This window comes from Talpa europaea (assembly GCF_964194135.1).
Source record: "Talpa europaea genome assembly, chromosome: 16".
Lineage (NCBI taxonomy): Eukaryota > Metazoa > Chordata > Mammalia > Eulipotyphla > Talpidae > Talpa > Talpa europaea.
The window spans coordinates 48,242,729-48,266,406 of record NC_140084.1 but is presented as its reverse complement, the minus strand read 5'-3'; the positions used below and the strand labels follow the sequence as shown (position 1 = coordinate 48,266,406).

The 23,678-nt window shown below is 61.7% G+C and overlaps 4 protein-coding genes across 4 annotated transcripts in view; all 4 read left to right on the top strand.

The window, feature by feature from the left end:
* KLK12 (kallikrein related peptidase 12) overlaps window positions 1-3,800 on the top strand; it is a gene marked incomplete at both ends in the record, with an annotated part of 5,309 nt that extends 1,509 nt beyond the window's left edge. Inside the window, 5 exons of the mRNA XM_084256997.1 lie at window positions 521-576; window positions 915-1,143; window positions 1,607-1,866; window positions 2,674-2,807; window positions 3,645-3,800. Coding sequence (XP_084113123.1) covers window positions 521-576; window positions 915-1,143; window positions 1,607-1,866; window positions 2,674-2,807; window positions 3,645-3,800 — 835 coding nt within the window. The remainder of the gene's footprint in view (window positions 1-520; window positions 577-914; window positions 1,144-1,606; window positions 1,867-2,673; window positions 2,808-3,644) is intronic.
* Window positions 3,801-6,480: 2,680 nt separating this feature from the next.
* On the top strand, window positions 6,481-9,278 carry KLK11 (kallikrein related peptidase 11; the record flags this gene model as incomplete). Its single annotated transcript, XM_084257636.1, has 5 exons — window positions 6,481-6,520; window positions 6,906-7,062; window positions 7,377-7,642; window positions 8,046-8,182; window positions 9,126-9,278. The coding sequence occupies 5 exons, from the start codon at window positions 6,481-6,483 to the stop codon at window positions 9,276-9,278; spliced, it is 753 nt and encodes a 250-aa protein (XP_084113762.1).
* A 1,881-nt stretch (window positions 9,279-11,159) lies between these two features.
* Window positions 11,160-14,849, top strand: KLK10 (kallikrein related peptidase 10; the record flags this gene model as incomplete). The annotated part of the gene is made up of 5 exons (XM_084257631.1): window positions 11,160-11,250; window positions 12,789-12,972; window positions 13,602-13,876; window positions 14,091-14,224; window positions 14,590-14,849. 5 exons carry the CDS (start codon window positions 11,160-11,162, stop codon window positions 14,740-14,742), a joined length of 837 nt encoding a protein of 278 aa, XP_084113757.1. The 3' UTR covers window positions 14,743-14,849.
* Window positions 14,850-18,413: 3,564 nt separating this feature from the next.
* KLK9 (kallikrein related peptidase 9) lies at window positions 18,414-22,793 on the top strand (the record flags this gene model as incomplete). Its single annotated transcript, XM_084257639.1, has 5 exons — window positions 18,414-18,456; window positions 18,619-18,775; window positions 20,859-21,124; window positions 22,119-22,255; window positions 22,641-22,793. 5 exons carry the CDS (start codon window positions 18,414-18,416, stop codon window positions 22,791-22,793), a joined length of 756 nt encoding a protein of 251 aa, XP_084113765.1.
* Window positions 22,794-23,678: the final 885 nt, after the last annotated feature.

Genomic DNA, 23,678 nt, shown 5'->3' with positions numbered 1-23,678 from the left:
CAGCTCCCAGGTCACCCTGAGTCATTCTCTCGGCGGCTGGACTGGAGAGGGGGAGAGGGAACGGGTCTGGGGACATCCTTGCAGAGCCTTCCTGGGCCCTGTTGCCCCCCCCCCCCAGCTCAATTAAGTGTCATTAGCTGTGGAGAGTTTGTACGGATTAGTGGGTGCCCCGCCCTGTGTCTTCCTTGTCCCCTTCCCTTTACCCGGAAGTTCAGTGGGCTGGGACAAAAAGTTAAAAGCTGTGTCGGCTGCGGTTTGGGGCAGAGAGAAGTAGGGGGCAGGCCGGCCAGCATGACAGGTGGCTGAGCGGCCAGGAGGACCTTGGGGGAGCCACCGGCTGGGTGGCCGGCAGGTGGATAGACAGAGAGACAGCATTCGCCGCAGGCAGGACCAGGCAGGTGGAGAGAGAAGGTAAGGGGGTGGCTGGGAGACAGGTTGCGGGCCGGGGAGCTGTGGGGAGGGCATGGGGGGGTGCTTGCCAGGGAAGGGCCATCTCTGAGACGCCCCACCTCTCCCCCAGAGCTTGGAGGCCATCTGCCATGGAGTTCAGCATCATTGTGCTGCTGTGTGTGATTGGTGAGTTCCGGGGCGGGGGGTGGGGGGGACCCCCATCTTCCTGTCCAGCTCTGGCTCAGCCTGTAACTGAGGAGGGGACGGGGGTGACTCTGACTATTCCCTACAGCACTCAGGGGTCGTTGGCCTCTGGCCCCTCCTCTGTCCTGGTCAGCGCCCTTCTCTCATTCTGACCCTCCGTCTCCCTCCATCCATCTCCTGCCTCCCGCCTCTCTTTCCCTCATTCACCGTGTCTGTCTGTCTGTCTGTCACCGTCTATCTATCACCTCTCATCTCTCCTCCCCCCCATCACTTGTGTTTCTCCGGGTCTCCCCCCTGTGTCACTGCCTCCGAGTCCCCAGATTTCTCTCTCGCCTCTTTCCCTTTCTGTGTCCTGGTCCCTGACCCTCTCCCGGCCTCCCCGTCCTCAGGGCTCAGCCAGGAGGCCACAGAGAAGATTTTTAACGGCACAGAATGTGTCCCTCACTCGCAGCCCTGGCAGGTGGGGCTATTTGAGGGGACCCACCTGCGCTGTGGGGGTGTCCTCATCGACCACAGGTGGGTCCTCACCGCTGCCCACTGCAACGGCAGGTAAGTCCCGCCCGGGTGGGTAGAGGGAGGGGGATGGGGAGGAATGTGCTGGAGTTGGGGGAAGGTCCTGCCAGAGGCTCTGAGCTGGGCTGGAAGTAGTCAGGGGGACAGGGGGGCGCCCTGGAGCCTGCCTACCCCACCTCATGGCTCCCGCCTTCCCAGTGGCATCTGTCACTAGCCCAGCCTGCCCCCCCCCCCATGGGGCTTCTAGGTCGGAAGCTCAGGATTCTTTGCAAAAGGGAGGTTTCAAGCAGGGAGCAGTGGACAGATTGGGGGGCGGGGAAGACAGCAGGGCAGGGCTCCCTATTTGCCCATCATCCAGCTGATGCCCACGAGGTGTCGAGGTGTCCCGAGCAGCGGGGCCTGACTGCTTAGAGCGGGCCCAGCCCTCCGGGGCCACCTCAGAGAACCAGAAAGCAGCGCCTCCCGACGCCCACTGAGCCGCCGTCACCCCCCTTCCCAGGAGGTACTGGGTCCGCCTGGGAGAGCACAGCCTCAGCGGGCTGGACTGGACAGAGCAGATCCGGCACAGCGGCTTCTCCGCCACCCACCCCAGCTACCGGGGAGCTGGGCACAACCACGACCATGACCTCCGGCTCCTGCGGCTGGGCATGCCCGTCCACTTCACCCGCAGCGTCCAGCCCCTGCCCCTGCCCACGTCCTGCGTGGCGGCCGGGACCCAGTGCCACATCTCGGGCTGGGGCACCACCAACCACCCGTGGAGTAAGGGGCCTGGGTGGGGAGTCCCAGAGTGGGGCAGGGGAGGGGCAGGGCTGACGGTGCCGCCTCAGAGGAAGGTGGTGCGAGGGGTCAGGATATGGTTTGCAGTTAGAGATCTTGGAGGTCAGGGTCTTGGGCATCAGGGTGGTTACAGGTGGACTGTGGAGGCAGAATTTTGGGTCAGGGGTGCTGTCAGCAGTCTGAGTGACAGCAGGGTCATCAGAATGGGCCAAAGCAGGGAGGAGAGGGATCTGAGGGGGCTGGGCCCGGGCTCTGGGTTCAGAGGTCATGCAGGGTTGCTGGTCATCTGATTTGGATGTCACACAACCTGGTCAAAATCTGAGGATGGAAACTGGGGTTCACTGGTCTGTGATTCCAGGATATAGGGTTTGGGGTGTGGAGCCAGAGATTAGGGGTCATGGAGCCTGGGGTCTAATGAAGTAGGGTCAGGACCGGGGATCTCGAGGATGCCCAGCTGAGGTGGGAGGCCAAAGTGAAAACAAGGATCTTGGGACCAGGAGTCAAAGGTCCTGGCATGTATCTGAGTTTGGAGAGACAAAGATCTTGAGTTACCGCATTCAAATTAATAGGTTAAATGTTAATTAAGATTAATAGGTCACAGAACTGGGTTCATGAATTGGCCTTAAGGGTCACCACGAAATCAAACCATTCATTTACAGGCTGGAGGACTGTAGAGGGGACCCCACGGTAGGGGGTGTGCAGAGGAGGGTTGGGGTCCTTGGGGAGGAGAGAGGTGGTCTCCAAGTGGGGAGCCCGGGGGAGCCTGCAGCAGCCACTCTCTGCCCCCAGGCCCATTCCCTGACCGGCTGCAGTGCCTCAGCCTCAGCATCGTCTCCGCCGCCGCCTGCCAGGCCGTGTTCCCCGGGAGGATCACCGACAACATGGTGTGTGCAGGCGGCGTCAAGGGCGCAGATGCCTGCCAGGTAGGTGAGCGCGCAGGCCAGGCAAGGTCAGCGGGGGCAGGCCGGAAGCAGGGGGTGGGGGAGGCGGGGCCAGGAGGGGAGCTGGGGGAGCAGGTGAGAGACAAGGAGTCAGGAAAAAAGGGGAGGCACAGGAGCAGGCGGAGAGCCGGGAATGGAGGCCAGGAGGGAGGAGCGCGCAGAGAGCAGAAATGGGGTGCAGGAACAGGGGAGGGATGGGCGGGGCCGCGGAGAGGGGGCACGGCCCCGGGGCTTGCCTCCTCCAGCGGATGCTGGCCCTGGCCCGGGTGAGAAAGAGGGTGCAGGGCCGGGGCTAGAGTGCTCCCCGCCTCCGGCCCTGCTCCCTCCAGAGAGGGAGCTGCCTCGCCAGCCAGGGCAGGCCCAGCCACTGTCCTGGAGCGTGTTTTAGGGGACCCCGCCCTCCTCCCCGGGATTGGTCACTGGTGGCGCGTGCTCTCTCCCCGCATTGGCCAGGCACCCGGCGTTGTCCTCAAAGGACCCCTCCACCTGGGTGGAGTCCCGCCTTCCTGCCCTGGAGTTGGTCATTGATGATGATGATGGTGATGATCATGGGGAGGACCATGATGAATGCGCGCCCCTCATTGGTCAGGGGCTGTAGAGTCCCACCCTCCTCCCCTGGGACTGGCTGCTAGGGAGAGCGTCTTTTTCCCTGTTGGCCAGTCATGATGATTGCCCTTGGGAAACCTGCCCGTGCTCGTTTCTCTGATGACAACCAGGCTGGGGCCACTGTCTTCAGGCCCCGGAGTGACCGGCGCAGCGGGGGCGGGAGGGGGTGCAGAACAGCATGTCCCCCTGTTCAGACCGCCTTCTGCCTTCCAGGGTGATTCCGGGGGCCCCCTGGTGTGTGGCGGCGTCCTCCAGGGTCTGGTGTCCTGGGGGTCCGTCGTGCCTTGTGGCCAGGACGGCATCCCCGGCGTCTACACCAAGGTCTGCAACTATGTGGACTGGATCCGGACGGTCATGAGGAACAACTGACCGGCTCCTCCATCTCCTGCTTGGGGGGGGGCCTTGACCCTCGAAACACCAATGCCTCCAGCATCGTCACTGCCCTCGGGGTCTGGGGACTGTCCTGAAATTCTGACCCCAGTCAACCCTTTCAAGACAGACCTCTGGCCGGGGGAGTGTGTGGAATAAACATGATGAACTGGCTGGAAGAGCAGGGGTGTCTATTCCGTGTCCGGGGGACCAGGGCTCATCCCCTTCCCCTTCCCCCTACAGCTGTAGAAAAAGATCAGAGAGGGTGATGTTTGCCCAGAGGGGTCACACAGGAGTGGAGGAGGGAAAATGGCTTTTAACAACGAAAGCTCCAGGCTCTTTCTCTCCACCCAGTACAAGAGCTTTTCAAGAGCCCAGAAGGACCCGAGGGGGCGGAAATGATTGGCTCCCAAAATAAAAAAGGAAACTGCGGAAATCAAAATTCATGACCATTTAATTAAATGTCTATAAAATGTAACATTCTTGGAACTTGCCAATTGCTCCGTGGCTCTGCTGGAATTGAGAGCACATTAATTTTAACAGGGGTGGGGTGTGGGGGGATGTGGGTTTGTTTTAATGTGTCTGCGAGGATGGAAGGGTGGGGTGCTGGCTTGAAAAGCAAGAGGACCCAGCCTGGATCTTAAAATGGCCCAGCACCCCCCCCCCCACCATGAGTCCTGCCTTCTCTCCAAATGCATTGGGGGCGGGAATTTGAGGTGGGAGAGAATGAGCTGGCCTGGGAACGTTTTGCTGAGCACTGGCTGTGCCGGGAGTGCCCTGGAGTCCTGACCCCAACCCCCCCACCAGGCCGGCACCCCCATCTCCCAGATGAAGAAACTGAGCCTGGCAGGGTGGAGCCGCTGTCACGTCACCTGTAGGAAGGCAGGCCAGGGTTGGAGGCCAGGGCTGGCTGCCTGGCCCACTGTCTTGCTCCACAGCTGCTTAGGGGAGAGAGAAGGGCAAGACGGAGGGAGGAGATCTAATTGATAACAAGAGAGCCAGGAGACAGGAAATCGAGGTGGCGCTCATCCATTTTGGCGAGCTTGGGACCTAGGCCGCAGCAGCGAGTAAGTGCTCCCTGTGGAGTAAGTGCTCCCTGTGGTGTGGGGGGACAGGGCACCCGGGAGGGCTTCTGGGGCCTGGGTGGCCGGAGAGAGGAGGGGGTTGCGGGCCAGGTCAGCAGAGAAGCAAATCCCCAGAGCGCCCCGGAGTTGGGGCTCCTGCAGAGGGCTCCTTCCCCTCCCTGGGCCTCGATCCCCACAGGCCCTGACCTGCCTCCCCACCCTCCTGTTCTGCCCCTTCGCCCCACAGCGCAGCCGCCCCACCTGTGTGCCGCCCCAGTTTCCCCCCCACCTCTTTGGAATGGAGAAGGGAGGGGCCCGGGGAGGCCAGGGGAGGCCAGGGGCCCACCTGGGCGCAGATTGTGGGGAGGGAGGGGCAGGGACAGCAGGAGACAGGCCACGAGGCGCCGGGAGGAGAGAGACAGAGACGGAGGGAGACAGAGACGGAGAGACAAAAACGATGTCAAGACCCAGAGGAGGGAGACGTGGCGAGACCAGCCGCGGGGATGAGACAGGCACAGAGACAGGAAGAGAAAAATGCCAAGCACAGAATTCCAGAGAGGCCAGACCACGAGGGGCGTGGAGGACGCACACGCAGACCAGACGGACGGACGGACACAGAGAAGGGGGCACCCAGAGAAGGGGGCTCGCAGAGGTGGCGGGCGGGCCAGCCGGCCGCCGCCGGGGAGGGCCCCCAGCACACCCCGCCCCCAGGCGATAAGGCAGGGCTGGGAGGCCCGTCATCCCGGCCCGCCCGGGCCACCCCCTGCCTGCCCGCCTGCCTGGTGCCTCGAGCTGGAGAGCCAGCCTGCCTGCCGCAGCTGCCACCACTGCCGGCCCCCAGCCCCAGCCCCAGCCCGAGTCCGTGAGTCCAGGAGGGAAGGAAGGGCAGGGCCCCTCCCCCGCCCGAGCATCTGCACCCCGAGAAGGCCCTGTCTTCTCGGGCCCGGCTCTGTCCCCTCTGCTCTGTCCGAGGCCGGCCGGGACGCTGCCTCTTCCGGTCTCCAGCCTGCTGCCCCCAACCTCGGTGCTCTCTGCTCCAGCCCGGGGTGCCGGGGCCAGCCTTCTACCCCCGCTGACCAGGGCACTGAGGACACTGGCTCTCCCCCGCCAGCCCCGCCCCGCTCTGTCCGGCTGTCCTCCAAGGGGCAGAGGTGCAGCAGGACAGGCACCTGGGCACGTTCCCGGCTGAGCCCCATCTCTGCCCTGGGCAGCCCCCAGGCGCCTGCGGTGCCTTTACCCTCTCACCACCTGCTGCTGGGACCAACGAGGTCCGGGGGCTCCAAGAAGAACAACAGTCTCCAAAACAGGCCTCAGAGTTCCGAGGCCCAGGGCCAGCCCAGGGCTCACCCTGCAAAGCCCTTCCAGCAAGTTCTTTATCCTCCTGGAGTACCGGGAGCCTCTAGCTAAGCTCAGGCCCCTCCAAGGACACCTCCATATTTTAGAGGTTGCGGCCCCGGGGGATTTTGAAAACTATGTTGTTTCTCTGGGGGCAGCAGCCAGGGGCGGGGAGGGGGGAGCAGGGAGGGCAGGAGGCAGCCCCCACCTCCCCAGCACGTAACCGGCGTGTCCCTCCTTGTCCCCAGGAGAACCTGGGGCCTGCCCGCCCGCTCCAGGCCATGACGGTGGTGCGGCTGATCGTGATCGCCCTGGTCACAGGTACGTGGGGCGGCCAGGGTGGGTGGGCCTCTCCTCAAGTCTCTAGGATCCCCCAACTCTCTATCTAGGTTTGGACAGAGCTGACCCTCAAAATGCAGAATAATCCATAGGGTCTCTGGAGGTAGATCTGCGAGGCTGGATGTGCCAGCATGGGGTGGAGGGGGACAGGGCGGGTCCAGGGCAGGGGCTGGGGCTACTGGGGTGGCGTGGGGGTCACTCAGGGTTCAGGACAGGGGCTGCTGACCAGCCAGGGTGGAAGCGGCCAACCTGCTGACATGGGGCCAGCCAAACGGTGCACCCCAGTGTGGCATCAGGCTCCCTGACCACCCCCTCCCATTTCCGGGATCCCCTCATGCCTGAGCCCCACTTTGCCCCACCCCTCTAGGGCAGGTAGGAGGAGAGACCAGAATCATCAAGGGGTACGAGTGCCCCCCTCACTCCCAGCCCTGGCAGGTGGCTCTTTTCCAGAAGACTCGGCTGCTCTGCGGAGCAACCCTCATCGCCCCCAAATGGCTCCTGACAGCAGCCCACTGCCGCAAGCCGTGGGTGCGGGGGCCGGGGCGGAGCTGGGGGGGCTGGCAGTGGAGAGGCTGTGGAGGGGGGGCTGGAGGGTGGGCAGAGCGGGGTCAGGGATGACGTGAAGATGGCCTGAGACAGAAGGAGGGCAGGACCTGAGCTGGGGGAGCCGGGCAGGGTGCTGGGCCAGGGGTGGGGTCCGGCAGGGGCTTGGGATGAGGAAGTGGAATTACATTCCTGCTCTCAGGTGCACCCCCCTCCCCTCCCCTGTCTCCTGTCCTCTCCCACCCCCTGCCTGTCCCTGCCCTTCCATCCCTGACCCCCATCTCTCCCACCTCAGCCGATACCTAGTGTACCTGGGCGAGCACAACCTCCAGCGGCGGGATGGCTGTGAGCAGACCCGCACGGCCACAGAGTCCTTCCCCCACCCGGACTTCAACAACAGCCTCCCCAACAAAGACCACCGCAACGACATCATGCTGGTGAAGATGGCGGCCCCTGCTTTCATCACGCGCGCCGTGCGCCCCCTCACGCTGTCGTCCCGCTGCGTCACGGCCGGCACCCGCTGCCTCATTTCTGGCTGGGGCACCACGTCCAGCCCCCAGTGTAGGGGCTCCCTGGGGAATGGGGGTGGGATTCAATGGTGTTGCAGGGAAGCCGAAGCACCTCCAAAGCTGGGACCTAGTGGAAAGAGAGGGGGCTGTGCCGGGTGCCTTGAGGGGGCTGGAGACTTGAGTTTGGGGGGCGCTTCTGGCAGGCAGGGCCACAACCCCAGACGTACAGCCTGCAGGGTGGAGGCCCGAGAGGTGGCTTCACCTCTCAGAACCTTGGTTTGCTTCTCGATAAAATGAGAACCACCACATGCACCAGGCAGACATGGGCCGGGGTGGTGTGTGTGGTTACCCTGTTGTGGGAGGAACAGAGCCCAGGGGCTGCGGGAGAAGGGCAGGGACCCCCGTCAGAGCGAGGGGGCAGGCCTGTTTTCCCACACATCTGTGCCCTCCCGCAGTGCACCTGCCGCACGCCCTGCGGTGTGCCAACATCACCATCATTGAGCACAAGGAGTGCGAGAATGCCTACCCCGGCAACATCACTGACACCATGGTGTGCGCCAGCGTGCGGGAGGAAGGCAAGGACTCCTGCCAGGTCAGAGAGCGGGGGTCTCCAGGCCCCCACCGCGTGCCCCTGCCACCCCACATCTAGCTCATCCCCAATTCCCACTTCTTTCTCTTTTTTTTTAAACACTGGGGTTTTTTAATTTTTTTGTTTTGTTTTTAAAGATTTATTTATTTATTTATTTATTTATTTATTTATTTATTTATTTATTTATTTATTTATTTATACAAGCTCTGGGTACAGTCAGAAGCGCGCGAGGGTGAGAGAATTCACCAGAGTCAGAGAGGAGAGCAGAGCAGGCAGAAGGACCGAAGTACACTGCTGAGGGGAGCAGCGGGCGGCAGGAGAGGTCTGCGCGCCATGTGGGACACTTCTCTCGTGGCCGGGGAGCAGCTGGGGAGCAGCTGGGGATCGAACCAGCGCTGCAGAGGCTGCAGGCAGCCTCGCAACCCAGCGCTCAACCACTGCGCCACTGGGGAGGCCCCACTTCTTTCTCTTTTTTTTTTTTTTTTGCATACAAGAACTGGGGTGTAGGCCAGAGGTACAGAGTAGGGGGGTGAGAGGACTCACTAGAGAGAGTGGGGAGCAGAATACGTGGATCCACTGAAATCCACTGCCGAGGGGAGCAGCGGGGAGACAGGAGAGGTCCGCTGCGCCATGTGGGTCAGCTCCCTGGCCGGGGATCAAACTCGGGCCCTAGTGGTGACAGTGATGAGACTTAACTGCTAGGTCATCAGGGAGGCGCCCCCCAATTCCCATTTGTAACCCCAGCATGACCCCCACCTCTGCCCAACTCCCATTGCTAACCCCAACCATAACCCCTTCCTGCCATCTTTGTCCCCAACCACATCCCTAACCCCAGCCTCAGTCTCCACCAGCTCCCAGCACCACTGTCCCCACCTCCTGCAGGGCCCATGACCCACCAGGCCCTCCCCAACCCTCCTCCCTGACTGTCCTCTCTCCCCATCTCCAGGGCGACTCTGGGGGCCCGCTGGTCTGTGATGGGTCCCTTCAAGGCATCATATCCTGGGGCCAGGACCCATGTGCTGTCACCAAAAAGCCAGGCGTTTACACAAAGGTCTGCAAATATGTGGACTGGATCCAGGAGACCATGAAGAACAATTAGCTAGGACCTGGTCTGTGCCCCCCAGGGAGACGTTGGGGGCTCCTTGGCCATGAGATGCTGTCACGGCACCATCAGCTTGGGGTGGGCAGCTGCTGAGACCTGCCTGGAACCCTGCCTTGCATTAACTTTTGATAGTGACGGACTCACTATCCTTTCTCCAGCCCCAGAACAATTCCTGGCGCCGATGAATAAACCACTGTCAGCAAATGAAATGAATCTTTTGGTGCTTACGACGCACAGGCCCCGGTCCAAGGGCTTTTAAAGCTAACCTACGAGATCATCACAAAACCCTAGGAGGCTAATTATTATGCCCATTTTGTAGAGGAGGAAACTGAGGCACAGAGAGGCCAAGTCACCTCCTCGGGGTCACCCAGCCAGTAAGTCCACAGCATGCTAGGTCCGTCTGCACCCAACCTCCACGGTGCCCCAGGTCTGAGATGGCACTGCATGGCCCTCGGCCACACTTGCCCATGAAGACCCCTAAAATCAGAAATGTAATTCATGCCCGATGCTGTGGCTCCAAGGTGGAGACCAATTTGCATCGTCCTCAGGTAGTCCAGAGCACAGGCCCTTTGCAGCAGCTGCGCTCACCCCGCCGGGAGGTCACTGTCCTCAGAGGGAGAGGCACGGGCAGGAACCTGCCTGCCCTCCTTGGACGGATGGATCTGCTGTGTGGCCTCCTGTGACTCAGGCCCTCTCTGAGCTGCGCATTGCACACCCGAAAGGAGGGAGCTGCTGGTGTGAGGATGTTGACTCCCCTTGGGGCCTTGGCCTCCCGTGATTCATGGCCCTGTGTGAAGTGACCCCACGGGGGCAGGGCCCAGGAGCTAGTCACCACCAGCCGGGATGCACGCCCCAACGGCAGGCAGTCCCACACCTGCAGGCGCTGGGCTGGAGCTCACAGCACCCCTGTGGCCGGACTCTGGGGCCTCCTCCCACCCCTGGCCCTTGGTTTCCCTCTTCCCCCGGTTTCTGTGCCTCTGGGTCTCACTCCCACCCCTTCCTTCCAGCTGCTAAGGCTGGCCTCCCTCCCTCCCGGCCTGTCACCATGGAATGCACTTCCCTGTTTATTTATTTTGCTCTCGTGGGCGCTACCCACCCATCTCCTACTCAGTCCCCACCGCGCGGCCCTCTCTCCCCATCCAGAAAGACTTGGAACAGGGGACCCGGGGAACACCCCACGGAATCCAGCTCCAAAAAAGGTGTTGGGGCCTGGGAGAAGCCTGTATTCCCGGCCCCGCCCAGAGCAGGAATCTGGGGCCCAGGTTGGGCGCCAGCCCCACCCACGGCATAATTAGGGAGAGGGAAAAGGAGGGGGTGAGTGCCTGAGGGCAGGGTGGAGAGTTTTCCGGGATCTTCGGGGGTTAAAAGGGAAGGCCTGGCCAGGGGTCCTGGGCAGAGCTCTCAGCGGCCCACACAGCAGGCCAGAGGCCTCCTCCCTCCTGCCTTCGGCGGCTCCCAGGCGAGGCAAGCTGCACCTCACCCAGGTTGGGGCGGATGGCGAGAGGATGGGTGGGGACCCGGGGCCGCGGGCAGGGGCCGTCTGTGCCTCGATTTCCCTAAGGGGCGCACCCTGAGCCCGGGCCCGCACCCCACCTGTGAAGGAGGGCGCAACCCCACGCTCTCCGCGGCTGGCCGACCTGACAGGGGAGCGCGCCCCTGGGGCGCAGGGAGGGCAGAGGACGCCGGGAGGGGCGTCGTCGGGGTAATTGCGCCCATTACGGCGGTTCTGGCCCCGTCGCCGGGCGCCCGGCCCTGCGGTTGTCCGCCGCAGGTTAAACGGGCCCCCGCGGGCCGGGGTGGCCCCGGCCGAAGGGCGGGCGCAGCCCTGTCGGGCATCTGTCCTAACCCGCCCCTCGCCCCCCAGCCCAAGCCCTGGCCATGCGACCCCCGCACCTCCTCCTCCCCGCGGCCTCTGGCGCCCCGGCCCTGGCGAAGCTGCTGCTGCCGCTGCTGATGGCGCAAGTCTGGGGTGAGGCGGGGGACAGAGGGTGGCGGGAGGCCCGGGGAAGAGCAGGCTGTGACCCCAGCCCCCGCGCACCTCCCTCCCCGTGGCTCCCCCGCACCCACCCGCCGGCCCGGGGCCGGCGCCACCCGGGTCGGCTCAGCCCCTTTCCAGGCCCCGCCGGCTGCCCCGCCCCCCCAGCTCCGCGGGCCCGATGCACCCCTTTCTCCTCCGGGCGGCGCGCTTTCCCCGTCCCGGCCGACCTGCCCCGACGGCGCGCGCTCCTTCTCCCCGGCCCTTTCTCAACCCTAAATCTTGCCATAATAGCTTTTCGCCCCGACCTTTTTCCGGACGGCAGTGTCTTCCTCTCCCTTCGCCCCCCCTGCGGCGTGGCATTCCCGTCCACGGTCACCCCCAGATTTCTACCCCCACCCCCGGTTGCCCAGCGGCGCCACACCCGCTCCCCCGGTGGCTTCCCCGTCCAAGCGCCCCACCTAACTCTGCCCGGTCCCCTCGATGGGCCCTGGGTGCTGGGGACCCCGAGGCTCTGGGCTTCTGCGCAGGTGAGAAATCGCGCAGGAGCCAGGGCGGGCGAGCCAGGGACGGCGCTTCACCCCGCGAAGGCGGCGGCGCCGTTAGGCACAGAGGAAAGGACTCACGGGGACGTGCGCCCGCCGGGGCGGGCGGGGTGGTAGACGCGGAGCCGCCGGGAGGGGCCGGCTCTCCGCCTGGTGGGCTTAGTGGGGTCTCGCCCCGCAGGGAGGCCGGTTTGCTGGGACGCACTGTCTCCCCGCCCGGGCTGGCTCGGCCTGCTGCCCCCAGGGGGGCTGTGCCCACCGCCCCTGGTGGCTGGGGCTGGCGCGGGAGGCCGGCGTCTGGGGAGGGGTCCAGGCGCCCGGGCGCCCAGCAGGACGCCCTGGCGAGGGGAAGCGCGGCGAGCTGGAGCGGGGAGGCTCCAGGGCCGCAGCTTAATTCTGCTGAGTCCTGAGGTGTCTGCCCTAAGCCTCCGCCAGCCCATGGCCTGGCCGAGCTCTATCCTTTTTGTTTGTTTGTTTAAGATTTATTGATTTGTTTATTTATACATCTAAGAATTGGGGCGTAGGTCAGAGGTACAGGGAGTGAGAGGATTCCCCAAAGACAGAGCGGGGAGCAGAACAGACGGATCTACTGAAATCCACTGCTGAGGGAGCAGCGGGGAGACAGGGGGGATCTGCTGCGCCCTGTGGGTAGCTCCCTGGCCGGGGATCGAACTCATGGCGCAGTGGCTGGCGAAGGCTTGACGGCACTGAGAGTCTAACCCCTGCGCGCCCCCCACTCTAGTCTTGCTGTCTTTTCTTTAAGCAGCTGTGTCTCAACCTCTCGGCCAGGCCCGCCACTCGGCCCTAACCCCCCTCCCTCCGTCTTTCTCCGCCCACCTCCCTGGGGTTCCTTCACGAACCCCAGTTTCCACCCCACCCGGTCCTCGCTGCGGTGCGCGCAGCCTGGGCCATGTGGCCCCCCTCCGACCCCAGAGCCAGCCCTCGCCGTGCCCGCCGGCCCTCATCGCCTCCCCGCTTCTTCTCCAGCCGCCGAGGCCGTCCTGCCCGCCCTGAACAGCTCGGGCCCCGACCCCCTGGGCGCCGGCGCCCCGTGCCCGCGCGGCTCGCAGCCCTGGCAGGTCTCCCTCTTCAGCGGCCTCGCCTTCCACTGCGCCGGCGTGCTCATCGACCAGAGCTGGGTGCTCACGGCCGCGCACTGCTCCAACAACAAGTAGGGGCGCCGGGGGCGCCGGAGGGGCGGCGGAGGCGGGCTTCGGGCGGGGCGCGGACCGCGGGGCAATTCTGAGCCCGCGCGGCCCGTCGGTCCCCAGGGCGGCCTGCAGGGGAGCAGCGGGGAGGCGCTCTGGCCGCCAGGGGGCGCTGCGGCCCTGCTCGGCGTCTCGGGGCCTCCGGCACCCCAGCCAGCTCATTCTCCTTGGGTTCCATTTAGGGTGTGGACGGTTGGTGAGTGACAGAGGGCAGTCAGGGCCCCGCGAGGCTAGGGGTTCAGAACTGAAAATCCTCACCTCCTGAGGCCCCCCGCTGACAGACAAGGAAGGGGCGGGTTTATCCAGGTCGACAGCACACCCCAATCCCAGCCCTCAATTCCTGCAAAATTCAGGAGCCCAGGCACCTCTCTCCCTCCCAGTCCCGGCCCCTCGCCCCCAGACCCAGGAATTCATGCCCCCACTTCCTTTGTTCCAGGGCCTCCTCCCCAAGACCGGGGTCCAGGCCCTACTCCTCCTCCCAGGACTCGGGTGCCTGCCCCCTCCCCCCAGCCTCCCCCCCTTCCCCTCCTGCGTCTGCGCTGCCTTCCCAGGAAGGCTTTGCCTCCAATCGGCTCTGGCTCTTCCCTCCCAGGCCGCTGTGGGCGCGCGTGGGGGACGACCACCTGCTGCTCCTCCAGGGCGAGCAGCTCCGCCGCACCTCCCGCCCCATCCTCCACCCCAAGTACCGCCAGGGCTCGGGGCCCCTTCTGCACAGGCGCACCGACGAGCATGACCTCATGCTGCTGAAGCTGGCCAGACCCGTGGTGCTGGGCCCCCGGATCCAGACCCTGCGCCTCCCCTTCCGCTGTGCCCAGCCTGGAGACCACTGCCAGGTGGCGGGCTGGGGCACCACGGCCACCCGGAGAGGCAAGAGCTGGGGACCCTGGAGCCCGTGTCAGGAAAAGCAGGCTGGGGGCCTGGACCCCGGGTTGGAGGGAGGGGCCGTGGGCCTGGACCCCCAGGTCTGAAAGAGGGGGCCAGGGGCCTGGAGCCTGAGATGGCAACAGTGTGGGTATCTAGACTCCTGGGTCCTGGGGAAGTGGGGGTGGCCCCCAGGATTACCTGGCATTTCTCCCATCAGTGAAGTATAACAGGGGCCTGAGCTGCTCCAGTGTCACCATCCTGAGCCCGAAAGCCTGTGAGGTCTTCTACCCTGGCGTGCTGTCCAGCAACATGGTGTGCGCGGGGCTGGAGCAGGGCCAGGACCCTTGCCAGGTAGGGCCAGCCGGGAGGGCCTCTGACTTACAGAGCGAGGATCGGAGGGTGTGGGAAAACAGACGACCCCACGCCGGTCCCTGTCCCAAGCCCCTGTCTATTCCCTCAACCCACCCTGTTCCCAGATCCTAGAACTCACCCCATGCCTCTCCAGCTCCCCCCAGCCCCCACACCCGCCCCCTCCTCCACATCTCCTCATTCTTAGTCCAAAGCCCCCATCTCGGTTCAGCTCCATCGCACCCTCCCTCATACCCCATTCCAGCCCCAGCCAGGCTCCGGGCTAGCCCAACCCCTGCCTCGCCCATCCCCATCCCAGACCCAAAGTGGGGTGTTTGACCATCGTCTCTCCTGCCTCCTGCCCCCAGAGTGACTCCGGAGGCCCCCTGGTCTGTGACGAGACTCTGCAGGGCATCCTCTCCTGGGGCATTTACCCCTGCGGCTCAGCTCAGCACCCCGCTGTCTACACTCAGATCTGCAAATACTCCTCCTGGATACAGAAGACCATCCGCTCCCACTAACCTGCACACACCTGTCCCCCTCGTCTGGGGTCGGCTGGGCTCTCCCAGGCGCCAGTCGAACCCTGCCGCCCAGTCAGCCGCGCCTGTAGCCTCTCTCCTCTCCCCTTACCACCTGCCCACTGCTGTCCTCTGCCCCCGCTGAACCCCCAGTGCATTAGGTGGCGGTAGAGTTTTGTTTGAGAGAAGCGAGAAGCTGGGTCCATCACCCCCCCACCCTTCCTCGGCTGCATCTTGCTGTGTGACCTTGGGCAAGCCAAGCACCCTCTCTGGGCCTCAGTTTCATCACCTAGAAAATGGGGCCATCGAAGTGCCTACCTCATCGGTGTGTTGTGAGGAGATGATATAACGTGCGCGTGTAGATCGTTAAGATAATTGCCGTGTGAAGAATGAACACAGTGGGTGGCGAGCTCTTATTAAATGTTACCTGTTAAAGTCTGCGAACAGGGCCTGGTGAGAACGTGTGTGACTCTGCGCCCATGGGAGAAAAGCACGGGGTAGCCCCCAACCGTAGCCCCCCCACACCCATCCTACCCCCGAGGGATGATGGGAGAATCGCATTCCCCACCCCATCTTGAGTTCCACAAAGCGCCCTTAGCCACATCCGTCTTCCCTCCCACTGCTTCCGTGTCTGGGTCCACCCAACACCAGTTCCTCCTGTCCCAGGAGAAGCTGGACTGGCCCTGACTCACAGGTTATGGTCTCGGCCTCTGGACGCAAGGGACCTCACCCTGAAGGCATCCAGGCCCAGAGGGACTGTCCCCACCTCAGATGCTGAGTCCATGCAGAGAAACCCTCTGCAACTTCAGGGAGTCCTGCTGGTTGGTTAGATCTATCCGGTTCCACCCCCTCCCTCCTGTGAACACACGCAAACCCAGTTCTGCCACATCTCCATTCTCATCCTCCTGTCTGACTCCGCCCTCGGCCTCCCAGATTCGCTTTGAGGTTTTGTGCTGATGTTTCTGGAGGGGGAGATTCCTTTCCTCTCCCTGACACTGTCTCCGTGTAAATATTCCTATGCTGAATCCAGGCCAAGCTCACCTTGTGGGGCCAACCTTCACATCACCTGGACTTTGGAACCCCAATCTCAGTGCATAGTGCTATGGAAATTTTCCACCCAGCCCAGGTTGCTTTAGTTTTCCCCTTCAGATACCAACATACGGCGCGGTCTGTTTGATGGCGCTGGGGATGACCACGAGATCTCTGCCATCACGGAGCCCATGGAAGACGGGTATGCCAGGTCTGAGCACAAGCCGGCAGAGCCCGTTGCCTCCCCACCCCCATTAGCACACCCAGGAAACGCCAATCACGCATATCAGAGTTTGTCATGGAAGGGTCACAAGTGAAGTAGGTGGGAACTCGAAAATTCGATTCATTTTTCAGAGCAACTCACCCATTCCTTTAGTCATGCTGCAAGTGTTTATGGAGCTGTGTTCTGTAGATGAATCAGACCAGGCCCTACCCTCTAGGATCTGCTAGTCAGGTCCAGGAACCAGGCAAGCCTCACATTCTTGTCATTCAGATCTCTACTCAAAAGTCACCTCCTTAAGGAAGCCTTCCAGGATTGCCCTGGCTAAAGCTAAAGGGATCCCTCAGCCCAGGGATCACTGATCCACTGCTCTGTTTCATTTGCAGCATTTATTAGAGCTGAAACGACCTCATTTATTTTTTTACTCTATGTTTTCCTTCCTCTCCCCACTAAATTCATGAGGCCTGGGTTATAATCTAGTCTTAGTGGTTTCCTAGGTACCTGGTACCATATCTGGTGCACAGAAGCCACTCAACACATATTTGAATTAACAAGTAACACAAATTGATCAGTGCCGTCACAGAAGGAAGCATAGGATAGATACCCCAAGGAGAACCCAAAGACTCCTGAAGGAGTCAGAAAGGTTTCTTGGGGGGAGCATTTACAAGGGGTTTTACAGGATGTGTAGGAGTCCAACAGGTAGAGAAGGAAATGTATTTATTTGTGCATACAAGAACTGGGGTACAGGCCAGAGGTGGGGAGGGGTTGAGAGGATTCACCAGAGACAGAGTGGAGAGCAGAACAGACAGTTCTACTGAAATACACTGCTAAAGGGAGCAGCAGGCGAGACAGGAGAGGTCTGCTGTGCCACGTGGGTAGCTCCCCGGCCAGGGATCGAATTTGTGCTACAGTGGCTGTGGACAGCTTCATAGTGCTGCGTCTTAACCCCTTGTGCCACTAGGAAGGCCCCAGGAAATGTATTTTTGTCATTTATTGTGTGACTTTGAGCATATTACTTGGCAGTGCTATTTACCTCAATTTCCCACTCTGTGAAACAGATGGAACACTGTTGTGAGAATCACTGAGGCAGCAGACACGAAACGCCAGCCTAACTGCCATCCACAGAGTAAATAGTCAATAACAGATTCATGCTTAGCATGTGCCAGGAACAGTTGTAAGTGATTCATGTGTGTCCATTCACATCATTCCCCTCAGTTACAACTGCGACTAACAGGTGGTCCAGTCAAAGAGATCCAGTGACTTGCCCAAGGTCACACACCTAATAATCGCCTGGAGATATGGATCCAGATCGTCTGGTTCTGAAAACTCTGCTCCGAACCACTAAGGGAAGCTCAGATCCAGCCTGACAATCACACTTGTGGCAACAAAAAGTGGAACAGGCTGTGTGTGCTTCAGGGGAGGAAAAGAGGGTTTCAATCTTGAGGAATCAGAGAAGGCTTCCTGGAGGAGAGGTCATTTAGGTTGGGTCTTGAAGGATGTCTAGAAGTTCACCAGAAAGAAAAAGAAGAAATACGGAGAAAGGCACTCACTCATTCAATTAACATCTCTTGAGGCCCAGCCCTGAACGGGGAAGTCAGGCTTGGGCTTAGTCCTCCAGGAGCTGCCCATCTCGTGAGAAGTGCGGGTTGGGAGGGAGGCAGGCAGGATGGGGTGATGGGAAGGAAGGACCGTGGAGGGGAGAAGGTGGAGTGAGGGAAAAAACCAGGAGAACGTTCTCACTCTTAGCCAAGAGCTGGTGGTGTTAAGGGATAGGGGAGACGGCTCGAGGGCAACAGGCTGCGTGGTTTCTGCCTCTCTCAGCCTCCCTCTCTCCTCCCCCTATCCTGGACGGTTCCAGGTCTCTTTCTCCCTCCCCATGCGCTTGTCTCAGCCGGTCCTGTCTGCCTGCTGCTCCCTTCCCCTGAGCCCTGCTTCTTTCTCTCACCCCCGCCTGCTTCCTGGGCGGCCTCCTGCCTCTCCCTGCAGCCTGCCCAGCAGCTCTGCCCAGCTCACCCGTGTCACCTGGACCTGCACCCCAGGTCCCGCCTAAGGGATCCTCACCTCTCCCTCTTCCTCCTCCAGGCCAGGAATATGCTGCCTTCAGATCCTGTGTCCCCAGGTCATGAGAAGGAGGGCTCCCCTCCCCAGAGACCCCGGAAGCCCTGCCCATCCCAGGGCCCCTGTCCCATTGGGCCAAGCCCTGACCCAGCCTTTCTCCAGCTCACAGTGCACTGGGGTCCCCCTGCAGCGCCCAGCTCCTGAAGGCCCCCAGTCTAGTCCCCAGGGCTTTCCCCCTCCCCCTGGGACATTTCCCAACCCAGATTAATCACGGGGGCGGCCCCGGGGAGGAGGAAGGAGATGGCAAGGCTAACCTTAAAGAAGCGCGGGCTGCGAGCGCAGGCTGCAGGACCCGGCAGCAGAGGTCATGAAGTTGGCATTCTTCTGTGCTCTGCTCTCTCTCCTAGCAGGTGAGGCTCCCGCCCTCCCGGCCTCTGCCCCCCCAGGGCCTTGGCTGCCTCGCCATCTTGCCCTCCCCCCTCCCCACCCCCAACCAGCTTCGGCCCCTCGGAGTCTTTCTCCTGCCCTCCCACCTCGCTCATATTCACCACCCGCCCCTGCTCCGACCCCAGGGCACAGTCGGGGAGATACCCGCGCCATCGGGGCTGAGGAATGCGCTCCCAACTCGCAGCCATGGCAGGCTGGCCTCTTCCACCTCACCCGCCTCTTCTGCGGGGCGACCCTCATCTCTGACCGCTGGCTGCTCACGGCTGCCCACTGCCGCAAGTCGTGAGTGACCTCTGCCACGGGGTGGGGTGGCGTGGGGTGGGGTGGAACGTGGGTCGGGGGCTGGTGCTCCGGTGGAGGACAGGGGAGCTGAAGGCAGACGGACCCAAGCTCTTCTGTTAGTGCAAGTGCAGCTCTAGAATTGCAAAGTCTACTCTGTTCTAGAGCCCCCCCAAATCTGGTTTTCAGAGCGGATAGATTGGAATGTTAACTTCTTAGATTCCTAGACTCTTCTCTTGAGGAATTCAGCATAGTAGACCCCTCAAACCTCGGGCCCAGGGGGTTCCACATTAGTTCCAGAGAATTCTGATGCCAGAGGCTTAGGAACCTACCAGAATCTTGTAAGCCCAGAGCCCCTGCCCCCTGGGGACACAAAGGCAGCCATCCTGTAAGCTTGCCTCCCCAGCCCACTTGTGGGGAGACGGCTGGATAAAGTGAATTGTAGTAATAGATTTAACCTTGACATACTCCAAAAATTGTTTCAACAAGTAATGGGTTTTGGACTACAAATGACCTAGCTTTACTCTTTTTTATTTATATTTTTGTTTTTATTATTTTTATGTTTATTTTATATTATTATTATTTTCTATTTATTTATTTTGAATTGAGGTCATGTTGGGGTACCCCATCACCAACTCCCTCATATTCCGCTGCCATAGACCATTGTGCTTCCTTCCCTCTTGTGTTCCAACCCGGCCCCACCCTGCCCCCCTTAGTGCTTCCTGGGGAGCCTTGGTTTCCCTGCATCCTAGAACGGGGTGATTTGCAGGAATCTTGTGCTTCTCATTTGTCTATGGTCTGGTAGATTTAATATCCTGGAATCCATCATCCCAGATTCTTAAAACCTTCAAAGTTATAATTCAAAGAATTCTAGAGCCTCACATTCTTTGAACCTTAGTTTCTTAAGCTCCTAAATTCACAGAATGATGAAATTTTAGTCTTTGAATCCCAGAATATCTGATTTTGAGACTTTTTAAATTCTAGATTTACTTCAGATCATTTAAAACTCCTGGTCTTTGTGTTTTCTCTCTCTCTTTTGTGATCCAGAGATATCTTGAATTGTGATACACTAGAACTTGAGCTTCATAGGATTTTAGAATTGTAGATTCCTATGGAATTACCATCTGAGAATTCTAGAATCTTAGTTTTCGGGCATAGAACTTTATTCTATCTGAACAGAACCGTAGAATCTACCCCACACAGAAATCAATTGCACATTCTCCGGAAAAGGGCGCTCCATCCTGTCCCAATAGTCCCTCGGCCCCAGAAACAAAGCAGGTGCTGGCACAGGATGCTTTGTGGGAACTTCCCATCATGCATTGCTGTGACAGGGTTTCCCTGAGCTCAGGTCCGTACACCAGGTTAGGAGAACAATGTCCAGACTTCAGCCCCACAGGCAGAGAGACAAAGAGGAGCAGAGCTCTGAAGACAGAAGAGTCTCTGGGACAGGGATGGGCTGGAGGGGCTGGCTTCCTAGACAGAGAAGCAAGGTAGGAGGGGAGAGAGAGAGAAATACTAGCACCTCCTCAAAACCTGCGGAGCCCCAGATGTCAGAGGCTGAGTGTGCACACGTAGACTCCTGGAGGGATCCGGCTGCCCAGGCCAGGCCCGAGGGACAGCACTGAGGACGCTGAGGTTACAGAGCATTGAGGCGTGAGCTCCCTGACAACCAGGAAAAGCCTGAAGCCACAGATGACCCCCAACTTGGGGGTTTTCCACACCAGAACACACACAAAAAAGGCATGCAAAGCCACTCCCCACAGAAGCCACCCGACCTGTGGGGGCAGGGTGTGGGCTGCCGGTGTGCGATAGGTGGGGCCCCCATGTGCCCACAAAGTTCCAGGGGACCCAGGTCACCACCCAGGCTCCAGGTGGGGCAGGGAGGAAGGTGGCTTCCGGCAGATGGACCTAGAAAGGGGTGGGCGCTTTGGGGGGGCTACAAAGGTGGCGGCAGCAAAGGGACGGAAGGGGGAACAGAGGCCCAGGGAGCGTGTGTGTCTTGAGGAGACGCAGGCGCCAGAGAGGCCGCGTCTGGTACTCTCCAGCACTCAGGCACGCGGGCTTGATCTCAGGACTGTCCCAGCAGGTATCTGTGGGTCCGCCTGGGGGAGCACCACATCTGGCAATGGGAGGGGCCAGAACAACTGTTCCGGGTCAAGGACTTCTTCCCCCACCCTGGATTCAACAAGGACCTCACGGCCCACGACCACAACGATGACATCATGCTCATCCGGCTGCCCAGGCCCGTGAGCCTGGGACCTGCCGTGCAGCCCCTCAACCTCAGCCAGACGTGCGTCACCCCCGGCACCCAGTGCCTCATCTCGGGCTGGGGCGCTGTGTCCAGCCCCAAGGGTACAGACTTGTCTCCATTCAACACACTGGGGGGGCGGGAGGGTTGTGCCCTGCTTCCTCTGCTTCAGCCCTGTCTTGTCTCTCACCCACCCGTCTGTCACCTACCAATCACCTGCCTACCTGCATCTATTGACCTATCTTCCGTCCTGCCTACTCACCTGTTTCATCAAATCTACACCACCGAGCGCGAGGAGATCGTTACCTCACAAACCACCAAGAAGTTGAACGCCGCGCCCTGCAGACACCCCTGATTTCGGAGACGTGTAAATGTGAAGCTGTGTGTGGCTTAGATTCAAAATAAGGCCAGAATCACAAATCAGCAACCCGCTCACAATGTCTGCTCACGCCAGGGCCGGCGTCCAGAGTCCTGGGCACAGAGTCTGCACTTGTGGCTGCCAAACACTCAAACTTGGGTGTTTTACCCAAGTTTCTGGAGTCACTTGAAAAACGCGACCGGTTGGCCAGCCTTGGTCCCCAAATTCCAGCCGCGTGGGGCGGTCATGGAGCCTACCCCTGCCAGACACCACGGCTCACCCCACGGGACGCTGCCCCCTGCAGCGGCCCTGTACCCACTTCTGCTGACACACCGAGGCCCTGGAGGCGGCCGAGTTTTCACCTACACGTAACGCACACATCTCTGTTACGTGTGTGGCTTCTCGCTGTTTCCCGCTAATGTTTCTCAGCCTGCATCTGTCTCTGTGACCACCACAGGTTTCTCCTTAGGCGCTGCCTTCTCCCTTCCGTCTCCAGCTGTTACCTCTTCCCGCCTCATTTGGCCTCGTTTGCCCTGTGGGGTTACACGTTTATCTTTCTTGGCTGGCTGCATCTTTCTGCTTCTTCCCCCAGCCCCCCACTCCCCTCCCCTCATACCATCTCTGTCCATGTCTCTGGTTTCTCTGGTTGAGAGTCTCATGTTGCAGATCTTCCTTGGGAAAGGGGGGTGCTGGGCCTGGTGGGGGGTAGCTGCTGATGCTGCCCTCCTCCTTCCCAACAGTGCAGTACCCGCTGACGCTGCAGTGTGCCAACATCAGCGTCCTGGAGCCCAGGCTCTGCCGCCGGGCATACCCCGGCCACATCTCCAGCAGCATGCTCTGCGCTGGCCTCTGGGAGGGGGGCCGGGGCTCCTGCCAGGTGAGACCCAGTCCGGGGAGGAGAGGGAGTCCAAGGCTTAGGGGAGAAGGGCATTGAAACCCCAAGAGCTAAGCATGGAAGGAGGTGAGGTCCTGGGGATGGGGGCCAGGGCCAGGATTCCTGGATCTAAAGTGGGAGGGGACAGATCCAGTCCCTAAGTCCTGCGGGAGGGGAACTGGGAACCCAGAGAGCTAGACCCAGGGGTAAGGCGGGGTGGGGGGTGGGAGATGGGCTCTGAGTTTTTACTCCTGGCCTCAGGGAAGAGGGACTGGATTACTGGGTGCCTGGGTGTTGGGGGAAGAGGAAACTTCCTGGAAGGAGGCAGCAGCCTCTGCAATGCACTGGCCGCCCCCTAACAGTCTCTCTACTCCTCTCCTGTGCACAGGGTGACTCTGGGGGCCCCCTGGTTTGCGACGGGACCCTGGCGGGTGTGGTGTCTGGGGGGTCCGAGCCCTGCTCCACACCCGGGCGTCCGGCCGTCTACACCAGCGTTTGCCACTACGTGGACTGGGTGCAGAAGACCATGGAGGACAACTGAGCCCTCGCGCCTCCGACGCCCCGACGACCTGGAGGGGCGGTGGGCGCAGAGCAGGCGGGACTGCGGGGCTCCCGCCCCCGAGGTCTCCACCCTCGGCCTGGGCCGCCCCGAAGATGCCCTCTGGATATTCAGGCTCCGCCCCCTCGGCCTCGAGGGGGGGGGCGCCTCTGCCCCCCGGGGGCCCCCAGCAGGCCCCGCCCCGCGGAACAGCATCACTTACTGGCTGCGCGGGGACCAGGCCCGGCTGGCCCCGCCCCCGGGGCCTTGTCCAATGAGAGCCCCTCTCTGGGCCCCGCCCCCACTGGCTCGGCTCTGTGGCGTCGAGGCGCGGGCCCGCCCACCTGGAGCGCGGGGCGGGTCCCGGGTTTGAATCCCGGCGGGAACCCGACCGGGAGAATTTGAGGGGGGGGGTCTCGATCCCTCCGGTCCGATGGTTGATTTTACAATAAACGCGCGGAGCCGCCGCTCCTCCTGTCTTCCTGTGGGATGCGCGCGGGCGGCGAGCGCGGCCCCTCGAGCCTGGAGCGGCTCCGCTCCGAGGTCCGGCCCCAGCTGCCCTGCCCGGGCTGGCCCCGTCGTCCCAGGGAAGGAGAAACCAGGTCACGGTGCCTCCCAAACCTGCCTTCCCTGATCCCGGACCTCTCGGGACGGCGGGAGGGCGGGGCCGCCCTCCGAGGTCGGACCCGGGGACTCGCCTTTCCGGGTGGCTGGCAGCAGCCCCCCTCCCGCGGCGCGGACGCTCCGGCCCCTGCGCTGAGCCTCGAGAATCCCGTCAGCAGCCCCATCCCTGAGGACCCCGAGCTCGGGCCTCCATGCCCCTTTCAGACCCGGAGTCCAGGATCGCGCCCTCCCTCCCTCCCTCTGACCCGGCGTCCAGGCCCCGGC